The sequence below is a fragment of the Sciurus vulgaris genome (genome assembly GCF_902686455.1).
Source record: "Sciurus vulgaris genome assembly, chromosome: 11".
In the NCBI taxonomy this organism is placed as follows: Eukaryota; Metazoa; Chordata; class Mammalia; order Rodentia; family Sciuridae; genus Sciurus; species Sciurus vulgaris.
The window spans coordinates 118406421-118421961 of NC_136472.1; the positions used below are offsets into that span (position 1 = coordinate 118406421).

Below are 15541 nucleotides of genomic sequence, written 5' to 3' on the forward strand. Positions count from 1 at the left end.
GTTTTTTCTCAGCTCTTTTGTTCTATTTGGGCCTTCAGTGAATTGGATGAGGGCCATCCACATTGTTGAGATGAATTTCTTTACTTGGTGTATTGATTCAAGTTCTAATCTCTTTCAGAAACATCCCCATGAACAAACCTATAAATAATGTTTTACCAGTTATATGGGCATCTCTTAACTTGGTCAAATTGATAAATAAAGTTAGCCATCAGAGAGAGGAATATACAATTCATGAAAGCCTACCTTGTGCTAGATGTTTTTGATATTTATCTTATGTAATATTAAAATACTAATATTGGGGCTGGGGCTATAGCTCAGTTGGTAGAGTGCTTGCCTTGCACGCACAAGGCCCTGGGTTCAATCCCTAGCACTGCCCCCCCCACCAAATACTAATGTTAAGTGTATAAAAATAAATATGTTCTTCTTTAAAACATATTGGTTTTAAGGGAAAATAATTCAGCCACGGTGGCACACACTTGTAATCCCAGCTACTCAGGAGACTGAAACAAGAGGATCACAAGTTCAAGGCCAGGCTTGGCGATTTTGCAAGACCCTGTTGTAAAATGAAAATTAAAAAGGACTAGGGTGTATCTCAGTGGCAGAGCACTTACTTATCATTTGAGAGTCTGGGTTCAATCCTCAATACTGTAAAAAATAATATTGAGTGATATTTGTTAAAGCACTGTAAGGAAGACTTTAGTCAGGACAATCACAATAGGCATGGGGACCCTACAATAAGATTTTGTAAATACAGCACGGGCAAGTGGGAATTTTGTAACTGAGGATCAGGATAGGGGTCAGTATGCCATAGCAAAGCAGGTAACTGAAACTCCAAACCTTGATTCTTGTGTTCCAACAGAAGAAAATTTAAAGTCAGATACAAAAAGTGATGCAAGAAAACTTCATTGTGAGTGAAAGTGAGGTAAAGTGAGACTTAAGCAGAGAGCACTCTCGAGAGAGTGGACCTTCTCTGAGCAGAGAACGACAAAGGAGACAATGATGTCTCCACTTTTATTACTGTTTACCTTTTGTACTCTTTGCCAACCAGGTGTTCCATTTCTCCTGTACATCAGGTGGTGGAATTTTCGACCTTAGTTGGTCCTCTTTGGAACTGTCAAGGTGGCCATCCCACTTAGGGGGGCTTTGTCTACAAGTCAATCCCATGTTATGGTGGGCACTGGGGTCAATAGGTGGTCAGAAGTTACCTTAGTGCACCTGCGCTTTTACAGGAATCTTCCTTCCCAAAGGAAGACATCGACAGTCATAATTCCTAGCTTCACATCAACATCAATGGACTCTGTCAAGCGTTAGTCTCATTAATGCTTTTCTTTTGACATATTTTCCTGTTAGCTCCTTTGCTTCTGTTTGTTTTCTAGAAACTAACTACCACTCTTTGTTTTCTCATCCACCTTGAAAGTAATTTAAAGAAGCTACTAACATAATTTAAAGAACACGTGTTACCTTGCCATGTATTTCACTGCTTATTGCTAGTTACTACCTAAGAAGTGGATGGAAAATTACTGAGAGGAAACTTCAGGGGTGCAGGGAATCTGGTTAAATTAAGCTGATTGGATTCTTGCTGAGGATAGGCCAGTGTCTGGACCTCACTGGGAAATGGCAGAGGATGAGGAAACTAATTAAATATTGAGAATCATCAGCTATCAAAGATGGGAATTCTGGATAAACTGGCCTCGTTGGTTCTTTGTTAAAACTGGGTTTTACAAGGACATGTTAATAGAATTAAGGTCCTCTGTGCACCCTGTGGTTGGCCAATTAAATGAGAGGTGAAATGTTAAGAAAATTGACTATTTGAAAAGCCAGCTCAATGAGAAGAAAGGGGGGACTTCTGTCAAAAAGCCCTTCTTGTGGGTGAAGAGCCTTGGGGGCACAAAGGGATTTTATAGGGAGGGGAAAGAGGAGCAGGACTGGAAGATTTTGTTCTGAGCAGGGTCTTGGTCATTCAGAGCATCTGTCTCCTTTCTTTTTCCTCTGGCCAGAACATTGCAGTAGACTTTGACCTTCTGCTGCTAATTATTTTATATATATATTTTTTCAACTTATTTTTTATTATTTTCTTTACATGTATATAGGGTAATAATGTCTGTCTCATTCTACTGTTCTTCCCATCTCCACCGTCCCACCCTCCCCTCACCCTCTGCACAATCCAAAGTTCCATACCCCAATCCCCACTAGGGATCAGCATCCACATATCAGAAAGAACATTTGGCCTTTGGTTTATTTGGGATTAGCTTGTTTCACTTAGCATGATATTCTCTAGTTCCATCCATTTACCTGCAAAGGCCATAATTTAATACTTCCTTAAGACTGAGTAATATTCCATTGTGTTCATATACCACATTTTCTTTATCCATTCATCCGTTGAAGGGCATTTAGGTTGGTTCCATAATTTGGCTATTGCAAATTGAGCTGCTATAAACATTGATGTGACTGCATCACTGTAGTATGTTGATTTTAAGACCTTTGGGTATAAACCAAGGAATGGGATAACCGGATCAAATGGTGGTTCCATTCCAGGTTTTCTGAGGAATCTCCATACTGCTTTCCAAAGATGTTGCACCAATCTGCAGTCCCACCAACAATGTATGAGTGTACCTTTTTTCCCACATCCACACCAACACTTATTATTGCTCATATTTTTGATAATTGGCATTTTGACTGGAGTGAGATGAAATCTGAGTTTTGATTAGCATTTCTCTAATTGCAAGAGATGATGAACATTTTTTGCATATGTCTGTTGATTGATTGTATTTTCTTCTGTGAAGTGTCTGTTCAGTTCCTTAGCCCATTTATTGATATTTTTTTTCTTTTTTGGTGTTTCTTGAATTCGTTATATATCCTGGAGATTAGTTACTGCTTTAATTCTTGTATTTTCTTTTTTTTTTTTTTTGGTACGGTGGGTGGAACTAGGAGCACTTTTATCACTGAGATCCATTCATAAGCCCTTTTTATTTTCAGAAACTATTCTGCTAAATTGCTGAGGTGGTCTCAAATTTGTGATCCAGAAGCTTTTGGGGTAAGCAAGGAATACACTTCAAGGGATAGTCTGGGCAACCCACTGGTCTGTGATTTAATGTTTTAAAAAAGGACAGTGGCTAAGGTATGGGCTATAGGAGAAGTCAGGACAGATTTACAAAATCTGTACCAGTTTTTCCCAGTACTTGCATGTCGCCTTCATATTATTATTATTATTATTATTATTATTTTTTTTTTTTTTTTGGTACTGGGGATTAAACCCAGGGCACTTAATTTTTATTTTTTATTTTGAAACATGATCACAGCCTATTTATTTATTTATTTATTTATTTTATACACTAAGTTGCTGAGGCTGGTTTTGAACTCTTTATCCTCCTGCCTCAGCTTCCAAGCCACTGGGATTACGGGTGTGCACTGTAAGGCAGCTTGGACCCGCGGCAATTCTAGCCGCCGCTGCACGATCCCACTGAACTGCTGCCCGCTAGCTCGTCTCAGTTGCAGCTCGCCAATAGCTCCCAGAAAAATGCACCTCGGACTCGAGGTCTCACGCAAGAGACTTTATTATGCGGATTACTAACACGTCCGCTCCAGGGTGAAAAGAAAGGAAAAAGAGAATATGGCGTGTGCGCTTCTCCCAGATATTGGAATCTCCCGGGCTGGAAGGAACCAGTAGTGGAGGAGAATACTTGCAAGCTGACTGATGAACCAATAGCTATCTAGCATGTTAGGACATAACGTGGGAAGCAGGAAAATGGTGGCAGCCGGAAATTCCTGTAATGTAAGAGGTGGGCAGAGCGCAGATTGACAAGTGGTTGGGAGGCGAAGTATCGGCTTTATATTACATGCACCAGTGTGCAGGCACCTTCATATTACTTTATACAGGCAAGGGCATGAGTCAAGGGCATAGACTGAGGGTGAGGGCTGGGTAGCTCACAAATGCTTGTTTTGCATTTCAAATGTGTATTTCATGGGCATTTCTTGCATTTCAGCAGTTATTTGCAGCTTCTCCTTTGAGACTCAATTTATCTTTCTTTTTCTGAATCCCTAAATTCTATCTCAGTGTGATTCATTCACCATTTTTGCCATCACAAACCATGTTATACTGATCATAGTTTGTGCACACATGTAAATGTTACTCTGACAGATACTGAGAAAAAGTATTGCTGGGTCTTAGGTTCCCCACATTTCATTTATACTGCAAGGTTGATCCCTTGTACCAGTTTACACTCTTAATTGAAGCATATGAAAATATCCCCCCATATCCATGCCTTTACTACATATCTGCAAGTTGAGATTGGAAGATCACAAGTTTGAGGCCAGCCTGGGCAACTTAGGAAGACCCTGTCTCAGAGTGAAATTTAAAAAGGGCTGAAGATGTAGCTCAGAGGTAAAATGCTCCTGGTTTCAATACAGAGGATCAAAAAGAAAAAGAAAAGTGAATATACACATTCTCAGAGCAGAATGTGGGATTTCTCAGAAGCAAGAAGGACTTTAGGAGTCTCAGGTTCTTCTTTTAGAGTGAACTTTGTGAGTGATGGGCAGGGGCATTGTGGGGCAATGATGTCAGCCTGCCGAACTTGGTTCTCTGATCATGGATTACAAGACATTTATGGTGATATGGTCTTATAGGATCTTTAGGTTTGTTAATGAAATCTTGACCTTTGTCCCTGATGCCAATCCAATAACAAGGACATAGTTTTGAGAAAAAGGAAAAAGAAGTTTTATTACTTTGCTAGCAACAAAGAAACATAGGAAACTTCTGTCCAGAGTCTGTGATTCTGCCCATCAGGAAAAACAGGGGTTTATTATTATTTGTTAATTTTTATTTTATTTTGAAAAAAATTTAAGGTTCTTCTAGTTACATGTGATAGTAGGATTTATTTTGACATAATTATAAAAACATGGAATATAATTTGTTGTAATTCAGTCCCCCCTTTCCCTCCCCATCTCCCTTTTCCTATTTGCTTCCCTCTGCTCTACTGATCTTTTATTTATAGTTATTTTTGATTAGTGTCTTGTGGATGTACAAGATGGTGAGATTCACTGTGGTATAATAAATATGTGCATAGGAAAATTATGTTAGGTTCATTCTACTATCTTTCTCTATTCCATCTCCTTTGTATATTCCACTGATTTTTCTTCTAGTCTATTTTTTTAACCCCTGCAATCCCCACCTGCCATTTTGGATTAGTTTCCATGTATCAGAGAAAACATTTGAACTTTGACTTTTGGGATTGCTTATTTTACTTATCATGATAGTCTCCAGTTCCATCCATTTACCTGCAAATGCCATGAAGTCATTCTTCTTTAAGGCTGAGTAATACTCCATTGTATGTATGTACTTTATTCATCTGTTAAAGGGCATGTAGGTTGGAGCCATTCCATAGCTTGGTTATTGTGAATTGAGCTGCTATAAACGTTGATGTGACTGCATCACTGTAGTATGCTGATTTAAATCCTTTGGCTATATACTGAGGAGTGGCATCATATGGTGGGTACATTCCTAGTATTTTGAGGAATCTTCATACTGCTTTCCAGAGTATTTGCACTAATTTGCAGTCCCACCAACAATGTATGAGTGTATCTTTTCCCCCACATCCTCACCAACATTTATTGTTATTTGTATTCTTGATAATTCCCACTCTGGTTGGAGTGAAATGAAATCACAATGTAGTTTTAATTTTCATTTCTCTAATTGCTGGAGATATTAAACATTTTTTCCTGTATTTGTGGACCATTCATATTTCTTCTTTTGAGAAGTATCTAGTTTCTTTGCTCATTAATTGATTGGGTTACTTGTTTTCTATGGTGTTAAGTTTTTCGAGTTCTTTGTATATCCTGGATGTTAATACCCTATTGGAGGATTAGGAGGCAAAGATTTTCTCCCATTCTGTTGGCTCTCTCTTCATGCTCTTGTTTCCTTTGCTATTCAGAAGCTTTTAAATTTGATGCCATCCCATTTATTGATTTTTAAATTTTACTTCTTTGCTTTAGGACTCTTGCTAAAGAAGTCAGTTCCTGAATCAACATGTTGGAGTGTTGGACCTACATTTTCTTCTAGCAATTGCAGGGGTTCTGGTCTTTGCTCCACCTTAAGTTGACTTTTGTGAAGGGTGAGAGACAGGGATTAAATTTAATTCTACCAGATTTTCAGTTTTTCTAGCACCCATTAGTTAAGAAGGTTATCTTCTCCAAACTGTTTTCAGCACTTTTTTCTAGTATCAGATCAATGTATTTATATGGGTTTGTTTATGTGTCTTCTCTTCTATTCCACTGATCTTCATGCCTATTTTAGTGCCAGTATCATGCTGTTAGTTACCATACCTCTGTAGTATAATTTAAGGTCTGGTATTGTGATGCCTCCTGCTTCATTTTTCTCATTAAGAATTGCTTTGGCTATTCTGGGTAGCTTATTTTTTCAAATGTATTTCATAACTGCCTTTTCTAGTTCTGTGAAGAACATCTTTGGAATATTGATGGGAATTGCATTGAATTTGTATTTTGCTTTCATAGTATCTCCATTTTGACAATATTAATTCTGCTCATCCAAGAATGTGGGAAATCTTTCCATCCTCTAAGGTCTTCAGTTTCTTTCTTTAGTGTTCTACAGTTTTCATTGAAGATATTTTTCACCTATTTTGTTAGATTAATTCCCAAGTATTTCATTTTCTTCAGGCTATCATGAATGGGATAGTTTTCCTAATTTTGCTTGAGCAGATTCATCATTGGAGTATAGGAACATGATTCATTTGTGGCTGTTGATCTTGTATCCTGCTACATCATTGATGAGCTCTAGAAAGTCTTCTGGTGGAGTTTTTTTGGGTCTCCTAAATATAGAATCATGTCATTGGCAAACACATAATTTGACCTCTTCTTTTCCTATTTGTATCTCTTTAATTTCCTTCTCTTGCCTGATTGCTCTGACCAGAGTATCAAGTACTATGTTGAATAGGAGTGGTGAAAATGGGCATCGTCTTCTTGTTCTTGTTTTCAGAGAAGATGCTTTCAGTTTTTATCCATTCATATTAATGTTGGCCTCCAATGACCCTCCTTTTTGCAGAACGTGTGCTGGTTGGATTCCTGTTCTCTAGGATCCTCATCAATTCCCTTGATCAGGAGGTTGGGTGACTCACTGAAGTTGCAGAACCCTTATATGGGTTGTATCATTCTCTGGGTCCTCGCTGACTTACAAGGCAAGGGCCAAAGTACTGGCTGCTTTCTCTTTGGCTCTTTTACTTCCTTGATTTTGTTCTCCAAGTTTTTGTTTCAAGCATCCAGCAGACCAGTTTCACCAATGGGTTATAACTTCAATGTCTGTAATTTTATAGGTACCTTTTTATTTAATTGGAGTCATATTAGTACTAGGAGTCAGTATTGTATCCTGTATGTCTTCTAGGTGATGACTTATTGTCTTCAGTTAACTCAGATTTTTCTGTTAGAAGAAGTATTTCTGCAAAACGCTAATAGACAACAATTATAAAGCTTTATAAGGAAAATACAAAATAAACACTAAAATATCTTTGGAATTTATTTAGCCTCTACAAAGACCTATATGTTTATCAACTCAATTACATACAAGTTTTACTTTCTTTTAAAATTGTATTACAAACTAAATACCTTTTACAATGTGCCCAAACCTCTACTTAAGTTTTGTATTATATACCCTGTTTATTTTGAGATCACAGCAATCTTTACAGCAACAAAAACCTGTTTTCTGAATGCAACTTATATAAGTTTAATTCTGTGTACTTTGGAGACATCGTACATTAAGAAGAATGAGAGGCAGAGCCTTAACTCAGTTGAGGTTGGCCTCTTGACAAATCTTATGTTTTATTTCTGAAGCTGACATTTTACTCTTTTTTAAAAGTATCATTCTACAGAGTTGTCAGGTATTGTTTCCTGAGTCTACCCAAATCTCAGTTGACATAATACAACATTACATCTGAAACACGAATCAAACAGAAAGGCTAAGAGAGTTCTTAACTTCCCTTTTGTGGAAAAAGTGGCAAAATGCTTTCATGCTCCACATTGTCAACCTTTGAATAAATCAGGCTCTCCTTATTGCCTTCCAAAAATACTTTTAAATTTCCATCCCAGTATAAAGAATGACATGAAATTTTATGTGTAACTTATTGACAACAGGTTATCTTTATCCAGTTAAAAAACATTAAATGACATAAATAAATACCAACCAAATTTGTTATTTCTATATAAATCTTAAGGAGATTATTGCTACACATAATTTTAGTTTGGAGAACACCAACTAAATTGTTTTCTATTTTAAAAGGCTTATATAATTGAAGAACATGAATACATCTAATATACAAAGAAGCCAATAATGCTTAGCATCACAATTATGCAGATGTCCTGTATCATCTAAATTTAACTTTTAAAGTAAAATTCAGTATCCATAGTATATAGTAACAATAATCACTGGTCTGCATAGTTTAGCAGAACATTGTTAGGAAACAATGTTCATGATCAGAAACAGACTTAGTGAAAGCAAACAGATATAAACTAGGGTTTTAAATGGCAGTGTGGTCCTTCTATGTTAGGTAAAATAGTGTATAAAAGAGAGCACTTATTGGTTATCTTGCTTATGAACCTATATAAAGTTTCATTTTGTAAACTTTTACATAACAGACAAGGCTCATACAAACATAGTTCTCAGATATATATATGTATTTAGGTGTCAGCTATATTGTTATAACCTAAAATAATAATTGTTTAACCAGTTACAAAGTGATCATTTACAACTCTTTCAAACCAGTATAAACCTTAATTCCTTTAAGACTTACTTTCCCTAAGTACTAAACCTAAGAGACAAAAGAAAATTATCTTTATAGATAAGAGCAGATCAATGTTTCAGACTTTGTTTCACGTTAGTTACATTAAAATTCAAATAACTTTGACTGACTGTGCTAATTATAGCCAATTTAATCACAGATACAAAATTTTTGAGATTTTCTTTCAATAAACCTTCTTAAACTTACTTAGACATTCTATAGCTTCAATATATCCTTAGATTCTCAGAGGCTGCCAACAAAATACAGGTTAACTTTAATTCGTTTTTTTCTTTTCTGGGCTCAGTTGTTTATCCTGCCAGCCTTCTCATGCATTTAATTTGATGGGACAATGTTATAGCAAGAATTGCTCTGCTCCAGTGTTGGACATTCCCTGGCAAAATGGGTGTCCTGTCAGATCTTACAAGGGGAGGCCACTCTTATCCCCAGGTCATAAACTAAGAGGGCTAGAACCTACTGCCCAGTCCTTTATGGCCAGCAACTGCCATTCCTCACCCCATGGGCAAAAGGGGCTGGGAGGTAGAGCAGAGGCCATGTTTTCTTTGCTTATTTCTCTTCTGCCCAGGTGGCTGTCCTGAGATTCTCTTTTTCTAGCCCTGGGATGGTGTTCTTGACTCACAGGTAGAAGATCTGCAGCTGCATGGGGCCAGTCTGGGAAACAGTGCTGGGAGTACCAGCACTGGGTTGAAAGGACTTAAAATTTCTTCACCCTTTCTTCTGGTATCCTTGCACACCAGAGGCAGTGCCTTTTTGCATTCTCAACTTAGTTTTTGATTGTTCAGTCTCCTTTTTATGCAACTGTATAAGTGCCTGTGCGTAGAAAAATCTCTTACATATACTTTATCTCTGACAGACCAACTCCAGCTGCAAGATTGTTCAATAATCCAGAAAACCATTCAAATGCCAGATTGTGTAATAGTAAAATATCTTTTTTTTAGACAGGCTTATACATGTAGGTGGCCTATTCAGTCAAGATCTTTCTTCCCAAGAGATTACTGATAAGATGCAGCATAGTCCCAAGTCTTAAAGGGTCAATAACAGACACATATAGAAAAGAAACACAGAGACAGACCACCAGAGAGGATCCCCCAAACTATGGTTTACAGGTGGGAATCTTTAAAGCAGGTCATCCAGGATCTTTCCCTAGAGACTGCCTATGGATCAATGCGGTTTTGCCCATGTCTTAAAAAGGGCAGTAATAGAGGGACAATGAGAGAGAATTCCTGAACCCAAGGCCAACAAATTGATGAGAACCCAGAACAGATCAAAAAGAAATAAATACCGCTAGGTTCTTGAGGTCTGCTTAACTGCAACTCCTATACCAGTGGTTCCAAAGATGTCCCCACAAAGAGGGACCAGATCTTTCCATGAGCAGGAACCAGATGCACACCAGGGCACTTGCCAGGTGGCCGAGGGTGTTGTGACTTTACTGTATTCAGTTTTCCTTATCTCAAAGTGAATAGAGATGGAGCAACCTGTACCATTCACAAAGAGATGGCAGGAGCTCCACAAAGCAAAAGGAACTTTGGCAACTACTGGGATAGTCCTCAGTCCCTCCCTTTACTCATGGAACAGCTCCTCCGGTTTGACTGGAGGCAAACTCACCCATCTCCTAACTCTTCAGCAGTTGGCTCTCAGCAAGTTTGCCAGCCACCTTGCTTCCTCAGCATGGAAGTGGGAGTGCTTGGAGTGCCAGGCCTGCTCAAGAAAGCTGGAGCAGGAGCTGCTCTAGGTCCTGTCTGGGTCACCAATTTGTTACCAAAAGTTCAGCCATTGTTCTTGATACTAATCCAATAATGAGGACGTGGTTTTAAGAAAAAGGAAAAAAAAAAAAAAAGAAGTTTTATTGTTTGTGAGCAAAGGAGAACACAGGAGACTCCTGTGCCAGAGGCTGAAATTCTGACCATCAGGGGAAATAGATGATTTTTAAAGAGGCCATTGAAAGGCAATACTCCAGCTATGCTCTGGCTAGAATTGTAATTCACTTATTAATTTGGGACAACCAGAGAAGAACTTCTGGTACAATCCCCAAGATCTTCTGGTGCAAGATCTTCTGGTACCTAGATCTTCCGGTACAATCCCCAAGTTTGAATTTGTTCCTGTGGTGTTTGTGTGCTCAAGGACAGTTAACTTTGCCTGGGATGGGGAAGAAATTTAATACTATTTCCCCCGAGATTAGGGAGAGGTAGAATTAGGGAGGAGAAGGGAGAGATAAAGAGAAAGAAACATATCTGGGTTTAAAAATAAGTTGCTGTGGCAGAGCATCAAGGGCTAGATTCAAAGCACAAAGTGGACCATTATTACAGGTTGACATTGTCTCTTCCACCTGATAATGTTTGGAATGTGCCTGTATTATAGGTTTCTTAAAATTCATCTCCCTTTAATTTATCTAATCTGAAAATACAGATTAAATGGCACACTTAAACTTTAATAAAAATGAGGCAATTTTTGTGGATCAGTGAAGTTATAGCAACTCCAAAATTTATACATTTTTTTGAAATTTAGGAGTTATGGGCATGAAGGAAAAACAGGTCTAGGGTATAAGACTGAGCCTGGAGTTTTTAGATTTATAGTTTCAGTTTCTTTTTCATTCCCTTTGGCATAGTGTGACTTACAACACCTTGACAGATGTAAGAAAACCCATGAAAACCACGGCGGACAAGGGAAATCACATAAGAGGGTTTATTAAGCAAACAGAGTGTCTCCCTGCAGGGTAAGAGAGAAAATGAGAGGAAAAGAGAAGAAAGGAGAAAGGGCGCATGCAAGAAAGAGTGTGGAAAGCAAGGAGGAGAAAGAGAGTAGGAGAGAGAAAGCATGAGAAAACATGGCGGGGTAGCTACCCTTAAGCAGTTGAATTCCGCCAGGCTAACAGGGGACCAATAATGGAGAAGGATACTTGCAAACTGACTGATGAACCAATAGCTAGCTAGGATGTTCACAGACTGACAAGTGGTTGGGAGGCGGGGAAATGACTGCACCGGAAAGGGCGGGGAGAGCAGCTTTCAGACTGACAAGCTAGGTTGTGATGCAATGGATAGGACGGGGGGAGCAGCTTTGTATTACAACAGATACTATAAAGAAGGGAAGAATAGGTGTGAAAATACCAATAGACTTCAATACACCAAAATCAAATACAACACAAATCCACACATTTTCAAGTCTTATTCACTTATTGGCACGATGTACCAGTGGATGACCAATGTTCCTTGTACTGATTCTACTGGGGAAAAAGAGTTCTCTTTTTCTTTTTTTTTTTTTTTTTTTGGTAGTCTACCCAGGTATCAGTTCTAAGAAATGGAATGCCAGAGTTGGAGAAACCTGTCCAGCAGTGAAGCTTCCAACATCTGGGCACCAAGAGAGTGTTATGTATTACAAAAAGTCTTCCAGGGAACCATCCCTGAGGTCCGGCTTTTCTTCACCTAAATGGGAGGCCAAAGAAATCAACGAAGCGTTGTCAGCTTCCAGTGCCTGCAGTAACTGGAACATTGTTTTAAGGAAAAAGAGCCACCAGGGCCACAGAGAAAACATGACAGCTTGATTTTACAGTACACCTCACTGTGTCTTAGGCCTCTAGAGCCCAATGGCTTTCTAAAATGTGTATATTCCACTTTTCTCCAAGAGAATAAAGAATCACACAAGGACTCATCCACACAATTTCACAAATAATTGACTCCTCAGGTTCTTGGATATTATTATTATTATTTTTTTTTACTATGAACTTCAGTGAAAGGTGAGGTCCTAGGTTGATATGAACCAAATCATTGACAATGAACTTTTGAGTTAACTCGTTACTAAAGATATGTGCACTTTAGTTAAGCAGCATTTCCATGAAGTATTTGCTCCATAAAATGTTAGTTATTAAAAAGAAGTCTCAGAATTAAATATGAGGGTGATGCAAAGTTAAGGAAGTTTAAGCAGGTTCCTTTACTATTGAATTTCTCAGAATTTTTTTGCGGGGGGTACCAGGATCAACTCAGGGGCACTTGACCACTGAGCCACATCCCCAGCCCTATTTCATATTTTATTTAGAGGCAGGGTCTCACTGAGTTGCTTAGCACCTCACATTTGCTGAGGCTGGCTTTGAACTCATGGTCCCCTGCCTCAGACTCCTGAGCCACTGGGATTACAGGCATGTGCCACTGTGCCTGGCACTTCTCAGAATCTTTAACACTATATTGAAGAACAAATTTCCCAAATCCCAAGCTTATGCATACGACAGTGCCTGCTATATGACCTTGAACCCAACCCATTTTGTATTTCATTAAAAATCATGAAGTTATGGTTTGGATGTGAGGTATCTCTCCTAAAAACTCATATTAGACAATGCAGGATGTTCAGAGTTGAAGATTAGGTTGTGAGAATTGTAACCTAATCAGTGTGTCAATCCATTTGATTTGATTACTGGGTGATAACTATAGGCAAGTGGGGTGTCACTGGTGGAAGTTGGTCACTGGTGGAAGTTGGTCATTGGTGAAGGTCTTAGGGGAGTATATACTTTGGTCCTGGCCCCTCATGTTCTCTTTACTTCCCAGTTGCCATGAGCTGAGCTGTGCTTCTCCACTATTCCTTTCTACCATGATGTTCTGCCTCACGTTAGGCCTAGAGCAATGGAGTCAGCTGACCAGAGACTGAACCTCTGAAATGTGAGCCCCAAATAAACTATTCTTCTTCTGAGTTGTTCTGGTCAGGTATTTTGGTCACAGCAATGAAGAGCTGACTAACACACATGGCCATAATTATTGATATAAACTAACCCTGCCTGTAAGCCATGAAGTTCATGTAACCTTGGGACTGAGTTTTCAAGGAACAAGATCTTGATAGTTACATTTGCTCTGATGCATCTATTGTTTGCACATGTCTACCTACATCAAATCCCCAAAACTGGCATAATCCACGAAATGTAAATCGGAATTTCTCATAAGATGTATTCAAGTTTTTGTACTATCTGAGAAGGAAAACTTTAGGTTTACCTACAAATTTGTATCCTATCAAGATGGAAGTGTTCTTATTCACATATTATCAAACAGAAACCCGAGTCATTTTAAACATTGCTGAAAGATCATTAGTATTCATCAGGATACTCCAGCGTACTTCTCTTATAGTGAAGGTAATAGCATTGAAACAATGAGGCATGGGATGCCTTTGGCAAGGAGAGGAGGCAAAGAGGGCTACCATAAACAAAGAGGGGGATGAGATTCCTTACACTTTTCTGAAGTTGTTGACATTTCATCCCTGACCATATTGGTTTCTATGTTTAGTTTATAATTGAGAAAGTCCTTAGTTCTACCTCATGCATCTGAAAGTATCCTAGGCTTTTCTTTATGGAGAATTGGGTCACTTATCTTCAAGGAGAACTCCCAGTTCAATGATATGTAACAAACTCTTGGAGGGGCCCCTAACCATCATAATTTGCTTTTATATCTTTATTTTGCCACTACACTGAACTTCTGTTTTTTTTTTTTTTTTTTTTTTTTTGCGGAGGTGGGGTTCTGTTTTGCCATACTTCTCTGCAGTCCTGTTTCATATTTAAGTTTTGTATGTGCATTAAGCTCAAGGTGATGTGCTGCGTGTTTTACTTGGCATGCTGGGTCTTTGGACGAGTCATTGCTTTTCTTAGGGCTCCTTTCACCTCCTTGTTTCTAAAGGTATAAATAAAGGGATTGAGAAGGGGCGTGAGAATAGTGTTCAGCACGGACACCACCTTATTAAACTTAAAGGAGGAGTGTGCTGTGGGTCTCAGGTACATAAACAGGACAGCTCCATAAAGCAGGGAGACAACTGTCAGGTGAGAGGCACAGGTGGAGAAAGTCTTTTGGCGGCCTGCGGCTGAAGGAATTCGTAAGATGGTAGACAAGATGTAGATATAAGAAATGATTGTAAAGAGGAGTGACCCTGGGATCACAAAGATGGTTGCCAGGAGACCCAGTAGTTCCAAAATGCTGGTATCTGCACAGGCTGCTTTCAAGATGGGACCAACGTCACAGTAGAAATGATTGATGACATTATTGCCACAGAATGGCAACTGGATGAGCAGCATCGTCTGACAAAGGACAATGGTGAAACCCACCACCCAGGAGCTGAGGGCCAGCTGCAGGCAGAGGTTGCTGGTCATGATGGAGGGGTAGTGAAGGGGCTTGCAGATGGCCAGGTATCGATCAAAAGACATGATAGTCAGGATCAAGAACTCAGTGGTGCCCAGGAAGAAGTGGAAGAAGGCCTGCAGCAGGCAGCATGGAATGCAGATGACTGTTTTTGCTACTACAAAGGTTTCAAGCAGTTTAGGGATGATGGTGGTGGTGTACCAGATCTCTAGGAAGGCCAAGTTGCAAAGGAAGAAGTACATTGGGATTTGCAACCTGGGCTCAGCCCAGACAATAACAATAATGAGCCCATTGCCGGCAAGGGTTAATATGTAGATGAGAAGGATCACTATAAAGAGAGGGACTTGTAATCCTTGGATGCCAGGAAAGCCTAGGAGGATGAACTCTGTGATTGCCGTGCCATTTCTCATGTCCCTTGATACCTAGAAAGACAGCAAGGAAGTAACTCTTTAGAATCATATATACAGATATTTATTTATTTTTGTTAGTGAAGAGATTTTAGTTCTCAACCTACTTTACATGTGAACTTTCCGGTTGCATTTTATATTTGCCTTTCTGGCTTACATTTTAGATGTTTCACTTATAAGCAGTACATAGTTGGTTTTTCTAAATAGTTTAACATTCACTCTCATTTATTGATTG

General features: G+C 38.9%; 1 protein-coding gene across 1 annotated transcript; it reads right to left on the minus strand.

Annotated features, from left to right (window-relative positions):
- Nucleotides 1-14370: 14370 nt before the first annotated feature.
- Nucleotides 14371-15309, minus strand: OR6X1 (olfactory receptor family 6 subfamily X member 1; the record flags this gene model as incomplete). Its single annotated transcript, XM_079103607.1, has 1 exon — nt 14371-15309. One exon carries the CDS (start codon nt 15307-15309, stop codon nt 14371-14373), a length of 939 nt encoding a protein of 312 aa, XP_078959733.1.
- Between the last annotated feature and the right edge of the window lie 232 nt (nt 15310-15541).